This window comes from Pundamilia nyererei, unplaced genomic scaffold (genome assembly GCF_000239375.1).
Source record: "Pundamilia nyererei isolate P.nyererei 1_Seehausen unplaced genomic scaffold, PunNye1.0 scaffold00073, whole genome shotgun sequence".
Classification (NCBI taxonomy): domain Eukaryota; kingdom Metazoa; phylum Chordata; class Actinopteri; order Cichliformes; family Cichlidae; genus Pundamilia; species Pundamilia nyererei.
In genome coordinates, this window is record NW_005187474.1 from 2,267,839 (window position 1) to 2,293,786 (window position 25,948).

Below are 25,948 nucleotides of genomic sequence, written 5' to 3' on the forward strand. Positions count from 1 at the left end.
AATTATTCTCTGATTCAATAAATGTCATTTTATATAATTTCCAGAAAACAGTATTTTTGTTATGTTTGTATGGTGACACCAACTGGGGTCATTTTGATCCCAATATTTTTGTTTATCTCTCAAAATAAAATGAGTCGATTTGACCGTAACAACAAATAGCTCTCAAATGGATATTTTGCAGATGAACTATGAACTATGTTTCAGGGCACAACTCGGCACAGAGTACAAAAGGAAATTTATGATGTTCTACATCTGCCTCCTTTAAAATGACTAACAGAGTGGCAAATAATGCTTGCCTACCCAGCAGAAAGTAAATGATACTTTTAAAAAAGTCCCTAAGGTAAAACACAGAGTCAACTTCCATCTGTTATCAAAAAAATGTTTTGTTGACCCATCCACTGACCCGAACCTCATCTCTGAGGTTGCTCCACTAAAAGGCTTTGTTAATCGAAGGAAACAAAACATTGTTTAAAATCTATTAGGCACAGAGGTATTTAAACTAAATGTCTGACTGACTAAAACAGCAGGTTATTGTCATGTCTGTGTGTAGGCAGGCAGGAAGAGAGGACCCAAAACGCAGGACTCACGGAGGCGGAAGTAACTCAAAGCACACAGCTTTATTGCAGGTATGAAACTGAACAGGAAAAACACTAACTAAACTGGGTGAACAGAATAACTAGACAGGTTGGCAGGCTGGCAAATGGAACACACAGAGGAAGCGAGGGTGAACAGACGTTAACGACGCAACACTGACACAAAGACACACTGGGCTTAAATACACTGAGGGAGTCATCAAGGAATTAGAGACAGAAGGGGAACACAGCTGGGAGAAATAAGACCTAACGAGACAGGGAGAGCAAAGCCGGAACACTGACATCAGACAGGAACAAGAACCTTCAAAGTAAAACAGGAAACAAAACACACTTTACTAAGACACGGACTAGACAGAGAGAGACAGACTTGACACTGACCAAAGCCTACTAAATAATAATCGTAATCAAAACAGTATCAGTGATTAATCAAATTATAAATCATAATCTAGAAAAACACCAAAGCATGGAAAACAGAAAGTTGGGTCAACATGACCCAGAACCGTGACAGTTATATTTTAATTTTAACCACCAGCATGCTAACAATTGCTAGAAAGCAATGAATAAACAATGAACGTCAGTAGATATGGGTTTGGGGGTTTGTTTTTGTTTGTTTTTTGATAATGCCAATAGAGAAAAAGTTAAAGGATCACAAGTTTGTACAATTTACAATCAACTGATTGACTGTGACATCCCCATGGCTAGCGTAACTAAAAACAGACTAGCTTCCTCAGATAGCATGCTTCATTTTCATTTTTAGCACTTTACTATTTGTTTTTCCACTGTATGAAAAGCCAAAGTAATTCAAAATATAAAAGTGTGTTGAGCTGCATTTGGTTTATCTCCTTTGGCAAAATGTTATTTTTACAAAGGCGTATTATGTTAGCTCCTCTTATCTGGGGACACTTGTCTGGTGTCAAGTGTCACATAAGGAGGGGTGAATCAGCTATGTTGAGGGAAATAAAAGGTTGGAGGGGTCTTGTTTACCTGTGCTCTCCACAAGCAGCATTAGGTGCAGTCTGCTTTCAGTGGCAGGTAATGAAGGTCTGGGTGAGTATTGCTCAGTGTTTGCTTGGTTTACATAAAGCTGTCCTTTCTGTCACTGCCGCTCTGGGCTATTTTTGATACAAGTGGAAGTGATCTGATAAAAATATAAGGTTTTGTGTAATATAAGAAAGTCTTTTAGAAGCGATGAACAAAACCTTATTTTTTTACTTTTTTGTAATTAAGCATATTTAATCATCTAAAAAGCTAAAAAGGCACCCTCTCATTTGCTTGCGCTCACTTTTCATGAACTCCATTTTTTCCCCCAGACGGTTCTGCAGCTCTGGTGAGAGTCATCTCAGAGAAACTGCAAAAAAGAGACAACATGATCCAATTTAAACGATCTTCCTCGGACAATCAGGCACAATCAGAGATTGTGTCGAGTGGGAAGAAATTGGTTCATTTCAGGCTGTTGAATTTTCGTCTATGTGATTTCACAGACAGTAGTGAAGAAAATCAACTTCACTTCATAAAACTGCAAAAGCTAACTCTCTAAAAGACCCGGAACATTGAGCTAAAGCTTTGAATGTTCACATGGTCGAATTGAGACATTTAGTTTTTTTTTTAAGTCAATTTAGTCGATCAATTTAAATTTAAAATCTTACATATTTGTTTTGAACGGTTCAATACTCCCTTCTAAACAAACTCCTGAATTTCTATATATAAACTCAGTAGTCACATCTATGAGTTTCTGTGATGCAACAACTTACAATTATTGATAATTAGTGACAAAGCAGGGTGTAGGCACAACAAACAGCTTCATTTCTAAATGCCTTTTTAGCCTTGCAGCTCAGGTGTTGTAAAAAATTGTCCAAAGATATCATTGTTCAGGGAGTCTTTCCACTCCTGTCAAGCTGATATAGTATGCTGAACTGGGCACCTAATATCCACCTTTCATCTTTCATCTTATTGCAATAAGGCTGGGGATGCACAAAATGACTTTTGGGTCAATTTGCACAAGATTTGCCTACCTTGCAAATTTATAAGGAGAAACAGTGCAGTTTGATTGAAACCAATGATCTGCAAATAGGATCCTAATATCTTACTTTACAGATCTAATCTTAACCGCCCCAAATGGCTTTTACCCGCTAATATCTAACGTTTTATATGTTTAAGCCAACATCTGCATAAGTGCTGTGCTGCGTTGGAGAGACTCCTGACAGCCCGCAAGAGCTCAGTTCATAATGAAGTGAGGTAGTGCGAGCTGAGTGTGACTGGCTCTATTGTTATTTTGATTGGAATTACTGGATCATGAGATTGCAGGGCCTGATGTGAAAGGACATATCAGGAGTCAGCGGGATTATCTTTTGTTATTAAGTTTGCAATGTGAGCATATTTACAGCTGACATAAGAAATAGTCAGCAAAATATTCAGTGTGTGAGTTAAATTTCTGCTAATGTGTTCCTGGTCTAAAATGACGCTGTTTTGTTGTGATTCTGCAGTTGCTTATTGGCTGATGCTTTTTCAGTTACATAACAAACTCATTATTATCTCATCTGTTGTTGTTTTTTACTTATTTTGTTTCTCCGCAGAGATTGAAAAGTACGAAGGGGATGAATTAAGAAAAGATGGTGACACCAAGAAATACCTAGACATTATCAGCAATAAAAACATCAAGCTCTCCGAAAGAGTTCTCATTCCTGTCCAACAGTATCCAAAGGTAAGAGACATAACAGCTCTACAGGGTCCTACATTTTATTTTTTATTTTTTTCGGAAATATGCAAGTGATCCGAACAATTAAACTGTGATGGAAGTGCAAGAAGAACAGAGTATGTGTTATATTTTTTCAGTCATTTTAGCAGCATTTTAGTCTCCCCTCCAGGTCGGCTTCACCTGTTCACAACTCCTACTTCTACACTAAAATCCCCATGAGCCTCAAACTGGCTATTAGAAAGTCACCGGATGCTGTCTGTTTATTTTGATGTAGTCACCAAAAACCAAAGTTTTCAGCAGACTAAAGCACCCAAGGGTACAGTGAGGAACAGTAACCATAAATCACTCCATGACACTGCTCTGTGTCTGAGTTATGCAACGTCAGTACTGACAAAGTCTGAAACGTGGTCTAATGAGGCTGCTCCGTCAGGCAGCTAAGCAACACACAGCTGCTTGAGGAGCAGCAAAAGGCTGTACTGCCACTGCAGTCATGGAAAGCTCCACTGCCCTTGAGTTCAGACATTCATGAAAAAGCCTTTAATACACTTCATACTCACGCTGTACTTTCCTGTCTTTTTTTTCCTTGTCATAACATCTCTGTGTCTAGCTGACATTAAGATGTTGTATTATGTGTATAATAATATGTATTATTATATGTTTTATTTAATTTAGAGAAATGTGATTTTTGTTAAGCACACTTGTTTAACTTTTCTGTAACACATATCTAACTAGCCAATCGGATGGCAGCTGTTCAGTGCATTTAGATTTGTAGACACGGTCAAGACGACCTGCTCAAGTTCATTCTCAGCACCAGAATGTAGAAGAAAGGTGATTTAAGTGATTTTGGAGGTGGCATGGCTGTTTGTGCTAGACGGCTGGGGCCAGTATTTCATAAACTGCTGATCTGCTGGGATTTTCACCACACAGCCATCTCTAGGGTTTACGGAGAATGATCAGAAAAGTCAGAGGAAGTTTTCTGTGTGAAAATATCGTGTTGAAGTCAGAGGAGAATGGCCAGACTGCTTTGAGATAGGAAAGCAGTAACAGTATCACGTGTAACCTTGAATCAGATGGGCTACAGCAGCAGAAGACCACACTGGGTTACACTCTTTTCAGCTAAAAACAGGAAACCAAGGCTACTGTTCTCACAGACTGACCAAAATTGACAACAGAAGATTGGAAAAATGTTGCCTGGTCTGATGAGTCTTGATTTCTGCTACAGCATTTGGACAGTAGGGTCAGAATTTGGCATAAGCAAGATGAAAGCATGGCTCCATCCTGCCTTGCATCAATAGATCAGGCTGGTGGTGGCAGTGTAATTGTGTAGGGAATATTTTCTTGGCACACTTCGTTCCCCTCAGTACCAACTGAACATCATTTAAATTACCACAGCCTACCTGTGTATCCCTTTTTAGCCACAGTGTACCTATCCTCTGATGGTTCCTTCCACTTTTACCACTAAGCTACATTGATAAAGAAAAATGGATATACAATTTATAGCCTAGTTTACCTCATCAAAATGAGATTTTAGAACACAGTCTTCCTGTTTCATTCCTCTAACCACCCTCTTGAAAAGGTCAGCACTACCATATTTTTACATATCAACATACCTGCTCACATCTTCCATAATGTTTAAAAGTAAGTTTGTTTCTCCTGACAGGAAATGTGTGCCTTTCTTTTGGTCTAGTTTGTGCACAGAAGAGAAAAGACTGCGTGTCACTACTTAACTGAGGCACATATTGGAACACATCCTACTCCCAGTACCTGAAAAATACTAGTCCTACATTGAAAACCACCTCCTTCTGAATACCCAAATGGTTTTCACCACGTTCAGTATCTTGCCAAAAATAGTGGAAGATTAGTGCATTTTAACTTAGCCAATGAGACAAATTGTTAAGAAGTCTTTTTGTAAAAAACTCTAAATTCAGATACTTTCTTTGACGTATTTTTTCATTATCCCAGAGACAAAATCATATAGTTATTCCTTCTACTTTGATATATTTCAGTTTTTGTACATTCAAGACTTCATCGTACAGTGTTACACGACTAGAAAATAGATGGTGCTGGGAGGAGAGGGAAATCTGAAAACTGTCCTGAGCACAGGCAATGCTTTAGTCCAAGGAGCCCCACAGGACTCTACATACAAATCAATTTGCTGTTTCCTCCTCAGGTCAGCATTAAGCAACTAATTAAGCTTTGTTCAGGACCTCTTCACTTAAATTGATTTAAACACTATGAAAAATAGTGACTGAATTGGCTTCTTGGGGGGAAAAAAGACAAAGAAATGTGTTTTTGTGCTTCTTTTTCCCCCACATCTGTTATCCAAATATAAGATGTCTTATTGGTCAAAATTGCATCCTCACTGCAAATGTTAAAATATCGTTTCACTTAGAGCACACAAACTGCTTTTAATATATTATATTTAGTGTATATTAAGCTTTTGGGTGGGTGTGAAGAGCACTGACACACACTACAGGCATCCATCAGTTCAGCTGGTGGGTTTTCTTATAACGCCAGACATATGGATTGTGCGGAAGCATCGATTTTCTTCTTGAAAACGTAAAAATTGGAGGTAAAATTAAATTTCTGTAGATAGCGCATGTTCTGCTTTATATCCTACCTGCTGATTAATTGCATTCACTTTGAGTCCCACGTGTGAGTCTGCTCCTGATTAGATGGTTAATGAAAATCAGTGGAGCTTGCAGTTAAGAAAACCCGAGAAGCACGGAGGTACATAACAAATACATTTAAAGTGTTTTCATCATTTTAAACATGAAATTCACAGGTGCAATAGAGAAGCTCAAGTTTGCCAATGCTGCACAGTAAGCAAAGCTGCAGTCCAGAGGGACAAAACAGTTGTCCAACAACAGCTTCTGTGACCTGATTGCACAGTCAGCACCCCGCAAGACTGCAGTCTCACTATCTTAAACATCTTGGTAACACTGCACTTTCATTTAATGATAATTTGGCATATTAAGCAACTCTCTGATCAAGTGCATGGCCTGCAAAGTGAATGAGCCAAACTAAAAAGAAAGCAGAGCAAAACTTGGAGCCATGAGGTAAATTGGGCACAATATCCAGAACTTTTAGGGGGGGGGACCTAGTTAAATGAATGTTTTTGCATCAGTGTCACACAGATCTGAATGTTGGTCCTCAGTTCACTGATCGATATTTGATTTTGTACTTTCACAACATCTGGCCCTGCCAAGATGCACAAACTAATTGGTTTAATTACACTGGAATTTTCTGTGTTTGTGACATCAACTCTTCAATAACGTCCAGTCAGATTTTCTGTCACCGGTGGCCGTGCAAAACACTGTTCTCTCTCATTTCAGTAGTCTGGCAGGGCTCATTCTTGGTTACAGCTTCCATCTTACTGAAGACTAATTAAATGCAAAGTAATTAAATTATTGCATGAGAGAATCCTTCTGAGTAGTTTTAGATTTGACAAGATCACGTGTAATTGTGAGTAAAACTACCAGCGCTAATGAAATCACTCCTAATGGCACATTGACAGACACGCTGCAGGTTTTCACTTTTAACATGTCACAGCAGGAAATGCACGGTATTGTTAATAAAAATGTGAGGATTCAAATATTCTTAGTTTATCATTTGTTCCTCTTGTTAACTGTCTATACTGCCTATGAAAAGTCCTGTTTAGTCTAATTCATGTATGCAGTGTAGTCTAGTTTAATGTTTCTGTGCTATAGATGTGATAATGGTCGTGTTAAAGTCACGTTAAGACAATCCAGGGTCACACAAGTGTATAATAATGCTAGATAACATCATTGACTCAAGTATAGACCACACAGTATACTTGCTTGTTAATACAGTATCACTTGACTGCATTTCAAATGTATGCAGATACAAAGAATGCTGCCAAATCAATACAGACACAGCATAGTACGGGGATATGGTTTTCATTTATAAGAGATGGTTTGCAATTTGCACATCAGTGCTGCACAAATTTATTAGACCACCTTTCATAAAAAAACAAGGAAAAAAAACCTATTTCAGCTGAATTCACTGGACTGAATCACATATTTATGCCCAAACATTGGCCTTCTCCGAGAAGTCCAAAATTAATAAATCATAACAGTGAACCAAGAAAACAAATTTTTCTGATCAGAAATGTAAGTAAATAAATGCAATTTGGCATTTTAATAAAAAAAAAAAAAAGAGGTAATGTACAGTTTTTTACTGCTTTTCATCATTAAAATTAGCAAAAAAAAAAAAAGGTCATTTAGAACCTCTGGACAGATCTTCCACTGACACAAGCAGATCATTTTTTCACTGTTCTCTTTCTTTCTCCGCACAAAATGATCACTTGAGAACATACTTTCTGTGTTTCACTATCACACACTTAAACCACACTCATGAGCTAAAACATGACGAATATCCTCAATGCTTCTAAAACAGCTCAAACCTCAGGGCCATGGACGCTGCATACTTAACCTGCGATAGCACAACATCATTAAAGTTGTGCGCTGGAGCAGATCACTGTTTCACTTGCACGTCTCCGCCAACACTGGGGTGCTTGTCTATAGTTTGCCCCCCACGCCCCCAAACTATTTTATCCAGGTACCCACCGCTGTGACTAGGTGTTGCTCTCAAACCTTGCCATTTTGAATATGCTCTGCCCCATTTGTCTGACAATAACCATTACCATAAGCATTTCACCAGCATCAAACACAGTGACTCAAAGCCTGTTCATTTGAATCTCAGATCTTGAAAATGCACTGTTTTTATGAGATAATTTCACTTGTGATTGTTCATAATGTTTTGGCTCATCAGTACACTGTGGGGAAAAAAAGAAGAAAAAACAGAAAACAGAAAATGTTTTGGTAATTTTCTTCCAGCACATTACCCGTTTTTTAACAGCAAATTTCTGTAAATGGTAAAAAAACAACAACGTGTGGTTTAAAAACATAAGTAAAAAAAAATAATATGGAAAATTCCTTCATTTTAAAACAGCACATTTTACTGTATCTTTGCAGATTATTTTTACTGTGTATAAAGTTCAACATTTGTGGAATTACAATGGAAATGCTCAAATAATATAATATAGTAAGCCAACCTCATAATTGAGATCAAATACTTCAGCTACAGCAAACAGTGTGTTTGTAAAAGTGTCTTAATCTTGATAAAATTGTGCAGCAGCATGTGTGGAATACATGAATTCAGCTTGGTAAAACTGCAGCTTCTACACCACCTTTCTACTTTTATCTTATGTACTGTTGCAGACTGACCCATCAGATAATAAATGACCCGTGTGGGGTTTTTTTGCAACGTTTTCTGCAAAATCTACAGCAATTTTTTTGTTTGTTTGTTCGTTTTGTTTTACAGCCTGTGAAAAAAAAAAGAAATTTGGCCTTGAGACATTGCTTCAGTGACCTTACCAACATTTCTATTTTTAATCTTCTCTAAAAACACCATGAGACCTTGAAACAGCGTTGAGTTCAGTTAGCAGGTGAAAGAAGTTCATCTGTATCTGTCCTTTCTTTGGTATGTAAACAAATGAACCTTACACAGGGTTCTCGTCAAAGTCTTGAAGTTTTGCTCTAAGGTTACTATTTACTCAGCAAAAGAATATGATTAAGATAATCAGCAAAGACATTATCATTTAGATTCATCTAGAATTTATCCTCTGCTGTTTAATGAGACAGTTTGATTAGCATCTCTTAACCTTGGGGTATGAAGTGGTTTTTAATTGGCTGACCTTGTCAGCTACCTTGAGTGTAGAGCTAGGGATTTCTGCAAAACTGAATATACGAGAATGTTATCTAAAAAATAGTTGTTCCCTTTTTATTAGAATAATGATTTTTCTTAAATAAAATGGACACATTTCAACCCGGTATTTTCAAACTATTATCTCAGCAGGTTAACTATCTCCTCTGCAGGTAAATGGAGAGCCCAAAACACATTAAACTGTATTTTGTCCTTGTGGATGCCACAATTTTGAGCTTATCTGTCTGTTATTGTGACCTTTAAATAGTGCTGTGGCTGCAGTGCTGCCCATACAGAAATCCCATTTTTGTCTGCCCAGAGATGTCAATGTCCTAAAGAAAGGCCTATCACGGGGAAAGGTGTTTTCCTTAGATAAGTACTGAATACAGTCAAGGGAGTACAGGGTGTGAATTAAAATTAAGCACTTATATGATACAATCACAATTCCAACTCGGGATCCTACCGAGTTAGTGTTTATGTGATGACTGTGTGATGTGATGTCTGCTCGTGAGACTTAAAAAATTGTAAGATTGTGCCTTCCCATATTAACAACAGTCCATTTCTGGTAGTACATAATGCCTTCGTTTTTAGAAATGTGACAGAATCAAGTGAAATATCTGGATATGGCAAAAAAAAAAAAAAATCCACAGTATGCTGTTGATTGACACTATTATCCCAAAATGAAATGCACTATAGGAATCTCATGCAAATTGTAATGGATAGATATCTGCAAGAAGGCACAGCCTGTATAAAAGATAGATGCAGCCTTCAATATTAGCTTTAAAGCCAGCAGGGGAAATTCAGGGGGCTTCAAAAAGAAGCCAGTTTCTATCGATGTCTGTGAAAAAATGGCCCTCATCCTCACTTGACTTGAGACCTCGGTAAACAATTTTCTAATAATACTCAGTCACCAGTCGCTTGAAATTATTTAGGATGACATTAATTTGTAAAGTATAGCCACATTTAAAGTAAAGTAGGTATTAAAAATAGGTGTGCTTTGGGCTGTGTGTGCCATTCCTCAGATCCATCCCTTACAATATCACTTCTGGCTCCAAATCGAACAATAAAAATTAATAAATGTTTGGAAAACAACTCTGTTGCCTTTTCAATCAATGGTCTAATCAATAGAATAGAACAAATCATATCAATGAGCTCACAGAGAACTTCACACTGTTTCCCCCCTTCATCACTACAGAGCATTTTAGTATCTGTCAGCTCACTTTTGCTTTCAAAGCCCAGTTTTACTTTGCTGATTCACGCTCTCATCTTTCCTGTTTATTTCACCAGGCGGATATTTTAGTGACAAAACACAGATAAACCCATTCTTTGCTAGATGCCTGTTAGCACTCATCAGATAAAGTTAGAATGCAGCTGGTGAGCACAGCCAGGCAATTAGCAGCTAAAGAGCCTAAGTTATTCGATACCAAACTAAAGCAAAACTGACAGTGAATACTGCTTTTGGTTTCATTTGATAGACACAAGCATGGCTGCAAGTTGTCGCTAATGCTAATTAAAGTCTGCTGGATGCAACCAAATAGTGTTTTTACTCCAAGAAGCTATTACTGATTAATTATCCCATTAGTTAGTTGTTGGCCTAGATTCACTAACTGCCATAATACGTTGCATTAATGTCATTAACACAAACCTTGTATGAAGATTTGTGTTAATGTGCAGTGAAACACAGTGAAAGTGTTCACCATGCGCTCTCGTTTTGTTTCATCTTGAGTGTGGTTTGTAAAGCTCTCAGTACGCTGAATAAGTAAAATGTCTGTGATGAACTGAAACATTCAAGTGTGACAAATATGCAAACAAAACTAAAGAAGAGGGAAATGCAACCCCATTTATTTCCAAATAAGTTGTGACACTGTGTAAAATATGAATAAAAACAGAATGCAGTGGTTTGCAAATTATTTCAGTTTAACTGATGATACTACAAAACTACAGTTTTAGTAACAGATCATTTATAAGGTAATTTTTATTTCAGCTGCAAAAGACCAGAAAAGCTTTGTAATGTTAAATAGTTAACATTTAATTAGTAGTAAAAACTTGTCTTTCTCTTGTTTTCACTTCAATACACTGTGAATTTTAAATGAACTGGATGTTATTCTCATTTTAAGAAACCTCCACACTTTATTCTAAACTAAGCTTCAGAGAACAACTTGTATTTCTTATTTAAAAGCCATGGAGCTGTTATAGACTTGCGAGAAGGGAGCTGGGTTTGTGTGAACTTGTTAGTCTTTGTTCTTTCCCTCTTCCTTAGGTTTTTTGCATATTTGTCACACTTAAATGTTTCAGTTCATCACAGATATGTTATTATTAAACAAAATTAACCCAAGTAAATTTAAAATAAAGCCTTTAAATTAGCTTATCTTTTACTAAGGGAAAAACCTATCCAAATCTTTGTGACCCTATGTGAATAAGTAATTTCCCTCATTAAAATAATACCTCATTTTACCAACAAGAACTGTAACCAAGCTTTTACAGTGACTTAAGTCTCATATTGCTGTGGAGGCGTTTTGGACCACTTTTCTTTGGAGTATTGTCATAATTCAGTCATAATTCAATTTTTAGCCATTCAGAATAGACTTGCTGGTATGTTTTGTATCATTGTGCAGGGCACAAACTGATAGCTGGAAGTTGTCCTTCAGGATTTTGAGGTAGAGAGCAGAATTCATGGTTCCATCAATAACAGCAAGTCGTCCAGCCCCACACCATCATGCTACCACCACCATGTTTGACTGTCGTCAGTGCACTCTTGGATTAATTTTGGTAGGCCGGCAACTCCTGGGAAGCTTTACCACTGTTCCAGTTGTTTTCCATTTGTGGATAATGGCTCTCACTGTGGTTCTCTGGAGTCCTCAAAGCTTTAGAAATGACTTTGTAACCCTTTCCACACAGTTAGATGTCAATGACTTTGTTTCTCAGCTGTCTTTTAGATCGCAGCATGTTGTTTATTTCACATTCCAGAATTTATATATATGAATGGAAAATATTGCATTTCTATTGTAATGAACTATTCCAAGTATTTCACTGTAAATATTTAGAAAATCCAGCTTGAAGTATGACTTGTATCACATGTCTCATGTCACCTAAAGACGGTCTGTATCTTTGTTTTTTTCTTTTTTTATTCATTTTTTAGACAAAAGTTGTAGATACACGACAGAAATGACTGATTAGCATTAACATTTACAGACAACCTCTGTTCAACACGTCTGGCTTTTGACTGTGTTGCCCTTCTGAAAAGCTCACCAGGTGTCCTCCCCTTGCCACACTGCTCCCCAAACAACCACTCATCTGCTTCCTTTAATGTCCGTGGGGCTGATAGGACACACTCATCTGACACGCTCGCAGCCCAGTCATCCCAAGCTGTCATTAAAGCATAAACCTCTACCTAAAGCTTTAATCCTCCTATCAGAGAGGACCTGGACTTCCCCAGTACCACAGCTCACTAACCTGGCAGTGAGTGCCCTCAGGACATCTGCTGATCTTGACTGGCCCCAGTGCACTGCATAAAAGGGCAACAAATTTTCCAACCTGAAAGCTAAAAAGTTGTTTTGTTATTAGATATGCAATGCCACAGTGGTTCGACAAGGTGCAAAATGTCAGTATTCTTCCCTTGGAACTGACCTTATACTAAAGAATGGAAACAAGCTGCTTTAGCACTTAAAAATATATAAAATTAATAAATAAATATGAGGGGAAACATCAGGAGGGCGCTGAGTGCCTCCTTTGATGTTTGCCTTTTATTTAGCTTTTCTCATATAATCACATTTATTACTTTAAATTTAGGAGCATAAAAATGAACTTGTAATGTATTTTCAAAGTGTCATTATTTTTCGAATGTATGGAAAAAAGACCTTTGGTCTGCACTCACAAATGGGTCTGTTTTAAGTGTACAAAGATCTCAGCATTGTAGGAAACATAGGACGTCATAAAAAAAAAACATAAAAGGCAAAAGCCAGCAGGAGTGATTTCACCAAATCAGTCCAGCCCCTTATAGACAACAGTGGCAGTATTGTTATGAATAATGTACATATGTGGTATTCCCCATATAATCAGACCTTCTAATTCATTCATTCATTCACTCATTCATTCATTTAAATGTGATGCTTTAAAATTACAAAACCTTTTCTACAGGATTTGGTAGTTGTCAAGCTGGAGACATTAAGTTGTGCAGCTCACCAGGATTAAACTAATACAGTGCATATAATTCCCCGTTGCTTCCAAGTTTTCCATGTTTGGGATCACTCTTGGTTCACACATTTTCATCCTTTGATTTACAAGTCTGCAAAGGTGACGAAGAATCCAATGTCAGGTCTCAGTCACTGATGAAGGCAGCTTTCACATTTGGTGTGAATGCAAACACAACAACCAAAAAGTGTGAACAGAAAATAACCCCTTTTTTAAAATGAAAACTCACAGGCATTTCTTGTTGTGTCAACGTTTTTTAAATCATTTAACACAGAAACATCTGTGTTTACTGACATCTTTAAAATAAAAGTTGGAGTTTAGGAACATACGGTACAGAAGCTGAAGCTGGGATGATCTTGTTTATAAAACTGGGAAAGGAAGAACTGATGTGCATTACATATATTACTGTGGGGATTACCTGTGCCTGCAGGGTGTCCTAGCTTTGAGAGCGCAGCTTAAGACTTACCCACCAATGTAGCATCGCACCCGTGTAGCATTGATGGACGGCCTAAAAAGCCACGGGGACCTCTAGTGAGGTGCCTTATTAACTGTAGCCTCACGCAGCACCTTCTGGAGCCACACAGAACTTTGTTGTTTGCTCACACACCTCTGTTGGATTAATTCTTGATGGAGTTCTCCTTTAGAAAAATGTATGCAAATAGGCAAAACACAAGACGGCTGAGACGTACATTCATCAGTTTGACAGCGCATTTGCAACACAATGAAACATGCTGCAAATACTGAGATGCCATTACAAAAGGCAAACCAGTTAAAAAACAATGCTACACACGTGTCTTCAGACTGTTTGTTTGCAGACGCAGGCCACTGAAGGAAGCACAACCACGAAACAGACACACTGAGGTGCTTTTGAAAAGTGCTTTATTCAGCTACATTTGTAAGCTGTGTCCAACTCAATCTTCACCTTTTTCGTTATACCCTGTGAACTTGTAAGGTTACACAGCGCAGAGCTTCATATTTTAGAATCAGTATGGAGACCAAAACATTAAAATTTGGTTTTCAGAAGAAAAGAAAAAGAAGACCCAGAGTGTGCAATACAGCATACAGTACAAACAAGGGTTTCATTCCAGCCATTTTATCATCGAGTATTTGTTCAATGTTTAAAATGTCTTTGCGCTTAATTGTTGCATGCACAACACCCTTACTTCTAATATCTGCACACTTATCAGTGTTAAGACTATAGGGGGTATATAGAATCATTTCAAACCTCATTTAACACTGAACCATACCCCTTTCCGAAGCTCAAATTGCTCACCATGGAGCAGCAGAATGGCTCCAGACATTCATTAGCTTAATGAAAACAGGCCACTCTTCTCCTACCACCCAGCGAGCGGCTTCCCGATGTAGCCACAACGACCATCTGCTCTCCAGCTCCCTGCCAGCTATAGGATAGTCCTGTCAAAGCAGCTGAAGAAAGGCATCCACAAAGGCGCCTTAATCATTCAGATCAGAGGACAGGCAAGGACAGCAGATTTTTTTTTTCTTCATATACACATCCCCTGGCGCCTCAAAATCCTGGTTGTGGCATTCACTTGTGGTGTTAATGATGTTCATTAAAATAAGTCAGCCCGGCACAAGATAGATGGAAAATTAGTGTCTGTTTCATAAATTGACGGGACACTTTAGGTTGAATAAGCTGAGCGAGCAGTTATTGGAGTTGCGTTGCAGCAGCCGCACACAGCTGGCAGTAAGGTTATGAGCTCTTCTCACAGTAGGAGAACCTGCTTTGTGAAAAGGTTAATGTCATTTTAGCGCTGGACAGAGTGTGTTGCAGTAGGCGGCTGACCACCTGTTCAACTCCGGAGGTGGTCTACTTTTAATCTCACCTAACAGGAAACATTTGAAAGTCGAAGCTGGGTTTTTTAACAATTAAAAATTGTGTGTTAAGTAGTGTTAATAGTCATCCCCACCCACGTTTTCAAAAACTGCCAGACTCACTGCAGTCACGTTATGAGTTTTACCTTTTAATAACTGGTAATCTCAGCAGTGTTGTGGCTACCCAGAGTTACTTTTCTCAGTATGAACACTAGCTGGTGCACAGTGAGAGGGAAATGATAGCCCCAAGGCTTTAATCTAATAGTTTGTCATCAGGATAGTATTACTTAATTTCCCACTGGGAAGAAAGTCATTATTTCTGACTTTATCTCAGCACTGACCTCTGGAACAGTCTCAGGAATATTATTGGTTTGAGTCCATGTTCCCATTCGTTTCCTTTCTCTTAGCATGACTTCGATGACCCTAAACGCCACTAAGACGCATGACTATCGAGGGCATGGAGCAAGCACAGGACAGACACATATGCTGGAATGAAGATGAGAGTTGCATTTACCTTTAATGTGCTACACACAGAGCACCATTATATTGATTTATTACAGGCTACATTTCAGCTTTTTCTCACATGATAAATGATCAGTGGAATGTGAGGTTATATCGATAATAGATAACTAATGGCCAGCGGTGATCTTTCATGGTTAACCTTTTCTCTGAAAAGATCAAATCCCTTTTACATGCAGCACGTAAAAAGAGAGGATGCTTAGAAAACAGTTATATGGAAATATAAATCAGCTTTTTAACTATTAATTCTCTTCTTAGGTATGCAGGACACTCTGATAAGGTCTCTCATTGCCATTATTCTCCTCTTGCATAGTTTAATTTTGTAGGGAAGCTGCTGGGACCACGGGGAAATTCTATGAAACGATTACAAGAGGAGACAGGAGTGAAGATGTCCATCCTTGGCAAAGGGTCCATGAGAGATAAAGACAAGGTAAGGCGTCTATCGATTGGTGCTGAGATATAGCTGTTTGGCTGATCAAAGAGAAATATTTACAAAGGCAAAGCTCTTGAAATCCTACCAAAAGCACAGTGGAATATTTTAACCAACACCATCTGAGCAGTAACTGAGATGAATAACACCCAGAATAAAATTAATAGCTTTCACTTGACAAACATATGTAGGCGAAAAATGGGAATGTTTTTCTGTGTTGTTTAATAGCATATTCTGTAATCGTCAATTATGAAGGCAAAGTAATGAATCTCTTTGCCAAAGTCATTTATTCTGCTGACATGTGGTCCCCTGGAGCCAAACTTATCCGAGCGTGTACACAGACAGCCTGCTGGATCTGGTATTCACGCTCATAACAGGTCGCACTGTGCTGCTCTAGAGTTACATTGCTATTATTACTGTAGCCTCTGATTCAGACATTCAGACATGACAAAAGACTTTCAGCCTTATCGCCTCTTTGGTGAAACTAGAGCTGCATTTCAATACATCGAGTACATATTGAGGGCAAAACAGTGCAAAGGCTGTTGGAGCAACTTTACAGAGGCTTTAACTGATTTCATTTTTTTACACTTTTTTCCCTCTTTTTTTACAAGACATTTGTTATTTGAATTTACAGCTTTCTTCAGGTTTATTGAACTCGTGTAGCTTATAGCATGCTGCATAAAGTTTGGCTGTCCAACACTGCTGTTTCCTTTCACTGTCAGCATTCCCATAGCTTTGTTTGCAGCTCGCAGTTATGTGCAAAAACAAGTTCTTAAGTGTCTTTGGAGAGCACTTCCTCAGGAACATATAGCAGACAGGCATAGTTAGAGAACAACCTGTGAACATGGAGGAGCACTTAGCAGCAGGGGTTTTCAGCACATACATCACTGTTTAGTTTGGATCACCCACAAAGCAGGACAAGAACACACTACAACGGACAGTCAGGACTGCAGAAAAAAATCACCGGTGTCACCTTGCCCTCCATTCAGGGCTTATAAAAAAAATCCAGAATCAGGAAATGAGCACACCCTGAACACGGCCACCTCCAACTCTTCCCCTCTGATTGGTGCTGCAGAGCACTGAGCACCAAAACAACCAGACGTCTGTACAGTTTCTTTCCACAGGCTGTCACTCTGATCAACACTTAAATCGCTCACATGGTGTCTGTACTAAACAGCCACCATACCTGCTACAAAAGCACGCTGTATATACTGTATGTTGTATATTCTATATACCACATACATACTGTCAAGTCCTCAAAGAAGAACACGTATTGTTATTGTCTGTTTGTCTATTGTGTTAAGTCCAATGAGTGCAGCAAAGAAACGGGAGATCAATTTCTTTTGTGTGTACACAATAAAAGTGATTTGGATTCTGTTGATATTTAACAGAAAGAAAAAAACACGAACTTCAAATAAATGCCACTGGAACAGTAAATGTAATTATGTTTAATTAATTACATATGATTATGTAATTATGTTATCATCAATAACGTAATCGCAGGACCAGAGAGACTTAAACCCCTCAAACAAATCTGTTCTAATGTTCATCTGTGTAAATTATATACAGTCCATTTAATAACTATTCTGATTAAGGTTATCAATACGTGTATTACGCAGCCTTTAGATCATATACTTGCATCTACATACACACAGACTGATACTTAAAATAATTTAAGCATGTCCAGCTGAAGTTATGCTGTGACCCTTAGATTTTCAGTATAGGAGTTTTAGGATGATCTTGATATGTACTTAGCCATGTATGCCCAAACTAAAGAAGCTTCTGTTTTTAGACATGAACAAGTTGGATTTTTTTTTCACACTTTCTTTTAAGATAACACGCAGCAGAAAATAGCCTGTTTCACACAGAGTCCTACCATTTAAAAAAACTCAGTAGTGTGATTTAGACAAGCTGTCAGGATAGAGCGTGCACACGTGATGGTCACCTGCTGGAGATGAATGCACCAGACAGTTAGCTGCTCTATTCGCACATCAGCACAGTCTAACATCACACAGTGTTTTTATTAGAGAGCTGAGAGGCTAACGTCCAGTCTGGCTGCATTAGACGTTATGATTCTCACATGCACCTCGAGTCAGGTAATGTCTAGATATGTTCAGCTCTGCAGTACATGTCTGGAAACAGCATTATTAATACAAGACACATGCAGTTATTAATATTTATTTTACCAAGATCAATATTAATGCTATACATGCAAACACATTTTTTTTAAAAATGGACCAAATAGATTGAGATTATCTGCAGAATAGATGAAATCAGTCATTTTCTGTGTGATAATACCAAATATCAGTTACAGAAAATTTATATAACTGAATAACTGAGACTAAGTAATAAGTGTTTAAACTTTGTATTGTAAATAGAAATTAATACAATAAAAGTGACCTTTTATGGACCTAATGGTGAGATGGAAAGTCTTCCTTTTGAAGGCACTGAGATGAGGATATTTTTTTTGCACCATCTAATTCTTGGATGTACCTTGGCTGGTGCAGGAGTTCATTTACAATTTTGGCTTACTGCCACTAAGTCCATTGAGTTTGCTCATGTGCTACATTAACTTGTCTTTGGTGTGCTAAATTAAGTAAAGAGGCACTAAAATGTTAATAACAGTCAAACTGTCAGCAACATAACAGTTCATTTACCTGCATGCTTTGCTGAGATTGTTATACTGAGCAAGCGGCAATTTTAATGTTCACTATGTCCCCTGCTATGTCGCTGACATGGAAATTCATCTTGAGGAAGACACGTGTTGTTTTTCTAGTCCTTGTCCTTATAAAGTCCCCGGCTGTATTCACCCAGCACACAGGACAATAATAGACTCTTAACAGTTGACTCTTACCAACAATGGCTACATAATGATCTGATTTTGCTTGGTGTTATCTGAGGGGTATTGATTTTGTGTACGGTCTAGGCAAGTCTGAGGCATTCTGTGATGAGACTGGCTCCCAGAGGTCCTGAGTGAAAGGCTGGCAGCCTTTCAAGGCATCTGGCCACAAGGCAGTGTCGAGCAGACGCCGCCAAAGCCCTATTACATTCAAAAGCACATTGCCTACACACATTTCTGCCACCTTATCCAGTTCCACATTTAGAAGCATCAGCCCAGCAGTAGGGTAAGGAGGGTAGGCTGGGAACATTTTCACAAGAGCACCTCTTAAGCTAATATTAAACCATATGCTCAATATTACACTTCGTGTACAAGTAAGAGTTTATGTGGTGCTTAATCATAGAGTTGAAAAGTCCTTATTTCACCTCTCTGGTTCCAGACTATTTCCTGGTAGTCAAGGTTAACACCGCAGGCAGGACAGAATATTGTTTATATACACAACATATAATCCTTACAGCAGTGAACCACACAATAGCTTCAATTAAGCAGGCAGTCACGCTATCTAGCGTTTCAGGGACAAATTACTGTACCAGCTTGCAGACAGATTGGTCTGCCCACATGCATGTTTTGATCAGATACACAATAACCTAGGCTCGCTGACAGAGAAAGTGAAAAATGATGACATCTTGGGAGAAATTTTTAATTAAAGCCGGCTTCTCCCAGAGGGAAGGCATCGGCCCTGTGATGCAAGGACAAAAGTTTGAAGCCCCAGATTGGCTGATAAAGTAAAGTGCATGAGTGGCACTCTCACTTCTCTTAACAGCCACCATCAAGGTGTCCTTGAGAAAAGCACTCAATACCCAACTGTTGCAGCGAAGGATGAATGAAAACAGGTTTAAAAAAAAATCCTTAGTCAGTCTTTATTCTGACATGACTGAATATTCTGTACATTGTTCAGAATGCAGCCGCTGCGTTTGTAACTAGTACAAGTAGAAAAAAGGCCTCACATCACTTCTGATTATTTGTTAAATGTGGAATTGATTTAACGCTCCTTTTAAAACACAGTTACCACTTGCCCCCAGCTATACTGCAGATCTTTTAAGCCGTTAATGTCAGTGTGAAGCCTAAGGCAGGTCTCTGCAGGGCCCGGGTGAAGAATTAAAGGTGCTCCTGTGAACAGAGTCTGGAGGAGTTTTGTGTGGGAGTCTGTATTGAAAACATGTTTACTTCGGTGCACAATGTAAGATTGAGATCAGCGCAGTGTGCCCTATCCAAACGAAACTTTCTCTCCTGAAATTCTTTCTCTTTGCCCTGCATCTTTGCTAAATGTGCAGTGCTGCGTTGCTTTAAAGCAGTGGTTGTTATTATTTCCCTGGCATGACTTTCTCCATAAGCTGACAAAAACTCACTTCCATATCCCACAGCTTTTACCAAATATTAACAATGATAGGGGAAATGACTACTAGAAAAGCATCCAGCTGGAATTCTAGCAAGAATGGAAATCAGTGTGATAGCTTCAGCAAGCATTTGTTCATTTTCCCATTTAACTTAATTTTGATGGATATTTTCCTCTGGCAATCCATTACCTTTCTCTTCCATCTCAGAATATTTATTGAAAGGTTAATGCCTCACCTGTCCACCAGGAGACCTCACTCTGTCTGCCTGCTTAGTACACCTGCTCCTCAACCACCCTGAAATCTGCAATAAACACATAACAAAAAACTGATATCAAAATTAATAATTAATCAAACAGCTCTTTGATAATCCAGCAATTTATGCAGTAGTGCAATTACTATGTGTTAACCCGAAGCTTGTATTGTGCTCTTTCAGTCAAGACCACTACAATAAAAAGACCATTCTTCAACATGAAGTAAATGATATCTGGCGGCATGACTCTGTTCAGGGACCCCCTTCGCGCCTGGCATGTGCAGACGTGGAAAGCATAATGCGGGGAGAGCACACCTCCCCGCCCTTTTCCATCTGCATACACGAGGAGCTTGAGGCAGGGAGAATGATGGGAAGCCCCCGGCACAGAACTGATCAGTGACAATAGATAAGACATAAAAAGCATGAAAAGGAGGAGCTGGGGTGGAGGTGGCGTTCCAAAGCAGTTTACAGATGTGCAGCATCTGTAGGGAGGATAAATGGCGCCTTGATTTATTCAAATTAAACATTTTTATTAAAGATATTAATTTGGTGAATTTCTAAAAAAAAACACACAAAAAACTTCCCTTCCTCTTCTATTTTTTACAGGAAGAAGAATTAAGGAAAAGCGGGGAGGCCAAATACGCCCATCTGAGTAACGATCTGCACGTTTTAATTGAGGTCTTTGCTCCACCTGGAGAGGCCTATTCCCGCATGAGTCACGCCTTGGAGGAGATAAAGAAATTCCTAGTACCAGTAAGTTTAATACTTTACACGATTTTTCTTTGTAATTTTTATTCCTACACCGTCCTGTCCAAACAAGCGCATTTACTGCTGACTTGACCATTTCTTCATCACCCTTATTAGCATGCAGCAGTACTGAGTTTACAGTATCGGGGGTTTGTTTAAATAAGAGGAAGATACGAGCGTGAAGCTTTTCTCTGCATTACAACTACCATTCGACACTACATGCCCTTAGTTACAAATGAAAAATAATGTATTCAGCAATTAAAGTGCAGTATGGAACAACTTCCAAGACTCCAGCAACCTAGCCTGGAGAACTTAGCAATAATTAATGTGCATGTTGTGTACTCTCGCTGAGTTTAAGCTGTAAATATTAATCAAGCTTTGCAAATGTGACAAGTCTAATAGAGGAGCTGTGCTGCATGAGTCTGCTTTATGAAGTTCATGCTTCTTGCTATACTGAACCAATATTCTTGCAAGAATTTTGTCTCGGTGGGCCAGGAGCATGATGATACCGCACTGAACAAAAGCAGCTACTAATGACTTCACAAAGTCTGCCAACAAACAGTAGGGAAGTACCTGATTATAGATCCGCTCCTGATGTTTCTGTGTGCACGCTTTTAGGGAGAATGCTCGAAAACAGTGGTTAAACACTCCATCAGAAGTTAAGCTAAAAGCCAAGAGAATCTATTTATGTGTTTGTTGGCTGGTGAAAGGGAAAACTGATGGGAACAATTTTACCACTTTCAGTTCCTTGGTGCATTCTTGCTGCTCCTAACACAAACTTGTGAACATGTGACTCATTACCAAGTGGTGCAAAACAACCACGAGAACTTGCCCGTGCTGTAAAGTGTTGCATGCAAAGCAATTAGTTGAACCTTTAGCAGCTTATGTTTAAACCTGCTTTTCTAAGCCTTTTCCCCCTTAGTTTCCTATTTTTGCACCTGTGAGAAACTCAGTAATCTCTTCTAAAAAAGGACCCCTCTTACTTTTTTTTAGTAAACTGCATTATTTGATGCTAATCAGTGTGTACACAGGACCAGCCGTGATATAGGACTAGTTGTTTTTTAATATATCCACCCATTCAGAGATTTTAGGTTAGTTATTTTAGATCTTTTGTAAAGATTTGTCTGCAAAATGACCTGGGAAAGAAGCAATTAGCTTTTAATTGCAGTAATCCGAAAATGATTACCGTGGAAGGACATTTTGGGCAGGTGGATGTTAACAAAAATGCTCCTTTAATCCAAAATGAATGCAAGATTAAGAAAACTGTTAAATGTTGCTAGTTAATCAGACATTTCCAACACTAATTTCACGCTGAGTTAGAAAAATAAACCCCGTATTTACTGAAATTTGAAAAAAACACAACGCAGTAAGGTAGGCAACATCAAAATTCAGCTTACACCTTCTCCACATGACAATAAAATCACATTAAAAAAACTTTAGTACCAATTTCAGAGCACATGTCCGCTGCCTCGGGCATATTATTAGGATTTTGCAAATAAACTGCACATAATGCAACACAGCAGGCATCTGTCAGTAGTAGTAGTGACAGATGTTTCACGCCTCAGGTGAGGAGTGGCATATACATGTCCTGCTTTTTTTTTTTTAATTGCTGCATAATGCATTAGGAGCTGCATTGTAAAACATGTTGTCAGAGACGTGCTCTGATAAATCGTGAAAAGCAACATATGGTTACAGGTGTATTTGCGGTGTACTCATGCATATGTGAAAGAAAAGTTGGATGAAGCCTTTGTGGACTCAGAGTGAGCTGAGCAGTGTCTAGTAGCCGAAACCAAGTAAAGAAACCAAGCTTAGCAATGCTGTCTTTAAAGACACAACTATAGTAGAACAGGATGCACAGTGCCAGAGCACTACAAAATGAACTCTAGCAGGCCACTGGTATGAATGCCTCTAACCAAACAAACACAAGCAACTTTCATGAGGGAGGCCAGGGGCCCAGACGTCGTCTAATGAGCTCTGTGCTCACTGCTCAATACTATGGGAGCAGATTGGCCTTTGCCATAAAATACCAGAATTGGCAGGTCCACCACTGGTGCCCTGTGCTTTTCACAGATGAGATCAGATTCACCTTGTGCACACGTGAGAGTCATGAAAGGGCCTGGAGAAGCAATGGAAAACTTTATGTTGTCATTGTTCAGCATGCCCAGTTTTTTGTGGATCAGTGATGGTCTGGGGAGGCACATCCATGGAGAGATCCACAGACCGCTACAGGCTAGGCAACGGCACCCTGACTGTTGTCAGGGACCTATTGTCAGACCATATGCTGGTGCTATAGTTGCTGGGTTCTTCCTAATGCCAGAGTATCCAGGCAGTTCCTGGAGAATGAAGGAATTATACCATTGATTGTGCCTGCCTAACATGAATCCAATAGTACAAATCTGGAACATTATGTTTCCGTCCAACCAACATTGCCAGGTTGTGCATCAGACTATCTGGAAGCTCAGTGATGCTGTGGTCCAGATCTGGTAGAAGATCAAAGGACCACATCATTAGGAACATGCCCACGCACTGTCAGGCATCCATACAAGCACGTGGGGGGGGCACACAAACTACTGAGTATTATTTTGAGTTGCTGCAATGAAATTTCCTTCTATAGGTTAATACATCATATTTCTATCAAATGATGCAGCATCCTTCTGTTTCTAACACATCCCACCCCATATCATTATAGCACCAGCATGTTTTTTCCCATTGAGATCTGATGTGTTTTCAAAATGTTCCTTTAATTTTTTTTCCTTTTTTGAAAAAAAAGCCCTAAAATATCCATCTCCTTAAGAAACTTGGCAGCTGAAAAATGGGAAAAAAAGAAAAACCCCAAAGCCACAACAGTCTCTCAAGAGCACACTCCCGGCAGTATAGCAGAAGTTTACTCGGTCCTTCTCATCTTCACTTGTCTCTTTGGTCTCTCTTTGCCGAGTCTCCTGCTATTGCCAGAGCTCACTCCTTCTCTGTGCCAGGCATTCATCCCAAGAAAACAACTCCATGGCCTCCCAGCCCTGGGTGCCTTTGCCCATCTTTTTTTCCTTGCTTTGTTGTGGCGCTTTCCTGTCTCCATTTTTAAACATGGTTGACAGGGCAAGTGTGCCTCATTGCATTCATTTGGTAGATGCTGGAAGGACGTTAGACAACCCCCCAAAAAGTTTCAGAAAACATACAAATATCATACCAAAATAAAAAAATGAAAACTATAAAATAATAAAATCTATTAGCAGTAAAATATTACGATGTGGCACCAGGTGACACATTAACCAAAACTTGCATCACAGGTTTCTTGGATTGGTTGTTAGTATAATTAACTACATAGGGACCCATGCTGAATGTCAAATTACTGTAAAGAAAGATCAAACTTGTTTTTCGCACCCTTCTTCTTTCTGCTCTGATTGACTCTCTGTTGGAGCTGGCCTCAAGTGGCCATTTGAGGAACTGCAGTTTATTGCAGGGGTCAGGTTCCATACTGTTTTATACTTGACACTGACTATTTTGTAAGAGCCTAATTATATTCAGCTACTCTTTTAATATGTTCAAAACAGAGGTTTCTTTTCAGCTCAATAGGAAATGTAGAGCGTAGCTCATACAGAAGTTGATCATCCTGCCACAAACATGCTCGATTTGAATCAGAGCTCCCCCGTGGAAACCTACCACTGACTCCCGCTGGCATTTTGCTGGATTATGCTTCATAAACCAACATGATGCAGCAGGCAGAGTCACAGAGATGTGTAGCTGTCTACCACAATGCCACATGCGTGCTATGGTCACTTTTAATTAGACATTAGCATCAGTTGATCATTTGTTGTCCATCAGAAACAGAGCACATACAACTAGATCTGAATTTTGTCAGAAGCTGGTACAGAAAGCTTACCAGGACTTACAATGAAGCAGAATTGCAAATCAGAAATCAGTCCTGTTAGCTCACAATTTATGCATCTAAAAAGAAAAGAAAAGCCTAATCAGTGCGTTACTGTAAAGACAGACGCTTGTGAGGCCTTCATCTTGGGCCAAACTGCAATGGAAGCATTTTGGCAGATAGCCGGTGACACAGATACTTTAATGAGATATACACTGCTTATTTGTTTTTCCATAAAGTCAAACAAAATTAAAACTGCTGTAAAAACTGACCCAGGTGTGCTTGGGTTTACTCATACTGCACTATCCTAATTATTTGGCCCAGACGTCCTGGGTGAGGAAGCTTAGAGACCACCTAAAAAATTGGTCAGGGATGCAGAGTTAAATATTCTGCATTATTATCTCCATAATAGAGCCAGACTGTGCACAGCTAATTGCTGTTTGTGTTGAGCTAACTTTGAAAGAACTTGTAATGTGAAAGAACTTTAAAAAAAAAGATGCATTAGTTAGAATTTGATTCTTTAATAGAGCTTATCATTGTATTATATACAACTGGTGTGCAAAAAATATGAAGTCTTTTATCTAGTACAGAGGACAAGATATGTCTGAGCACTTTTCCTGAGGCAGTCTATTCCCCACTCTTTGTTAGATACACCTTTCAGCCGCTTGGTAATGCAAGTGTCTAACCAGCCAGTAACATGGGAACAAGTCAAAGCATTTAGTCATGTGAACATTGGCAAGACAAGCTGCCAACTTTCAAACTGAGCATCGGAATGGGGAAGAAAGGTGACTTTGAATGTGACATGGTTGTTTATCAAACCAGTCAAAATATTGCCTGGTTTAATGAGTTTCAATTTCTGCTGCAG

At 38.9% G+C, this 25,948-nt stretch overlaps 1 protein-coding gene across 2 annotated transcripts in view; it reads left to right on the plus strand.

Moving 5' to 3' along the window:
• The window catches only part of khdrbs2 (KH domain containing, RNA binding, signal transduction associated 2), a 116,373-nt gene that overhangs the window by 9,702 nt on the left and 80,723 nt on the right, over window positions 1-25,948 (plus strand). For both annotated transcript variants that reach the window (XM_005737130.1, XM_013911842.1), the window contains exons 2-4: window positions 3,167-3,294; window positions 15,872-15,988; window positions 21,081-21,227. In XM_005737130.1, coding sequence (XP_005737187.1) covers window positions 3,167-3,294; window positions 15,872-15,988; window positions 21,081-21,227 — 392 coding nt within the window. The remainder of the gene's footprint in view (window positions 1-3,166; window positions 3,295-15,871; window positions 15,989-21,080; window positions 21,228-25,948) is intronic.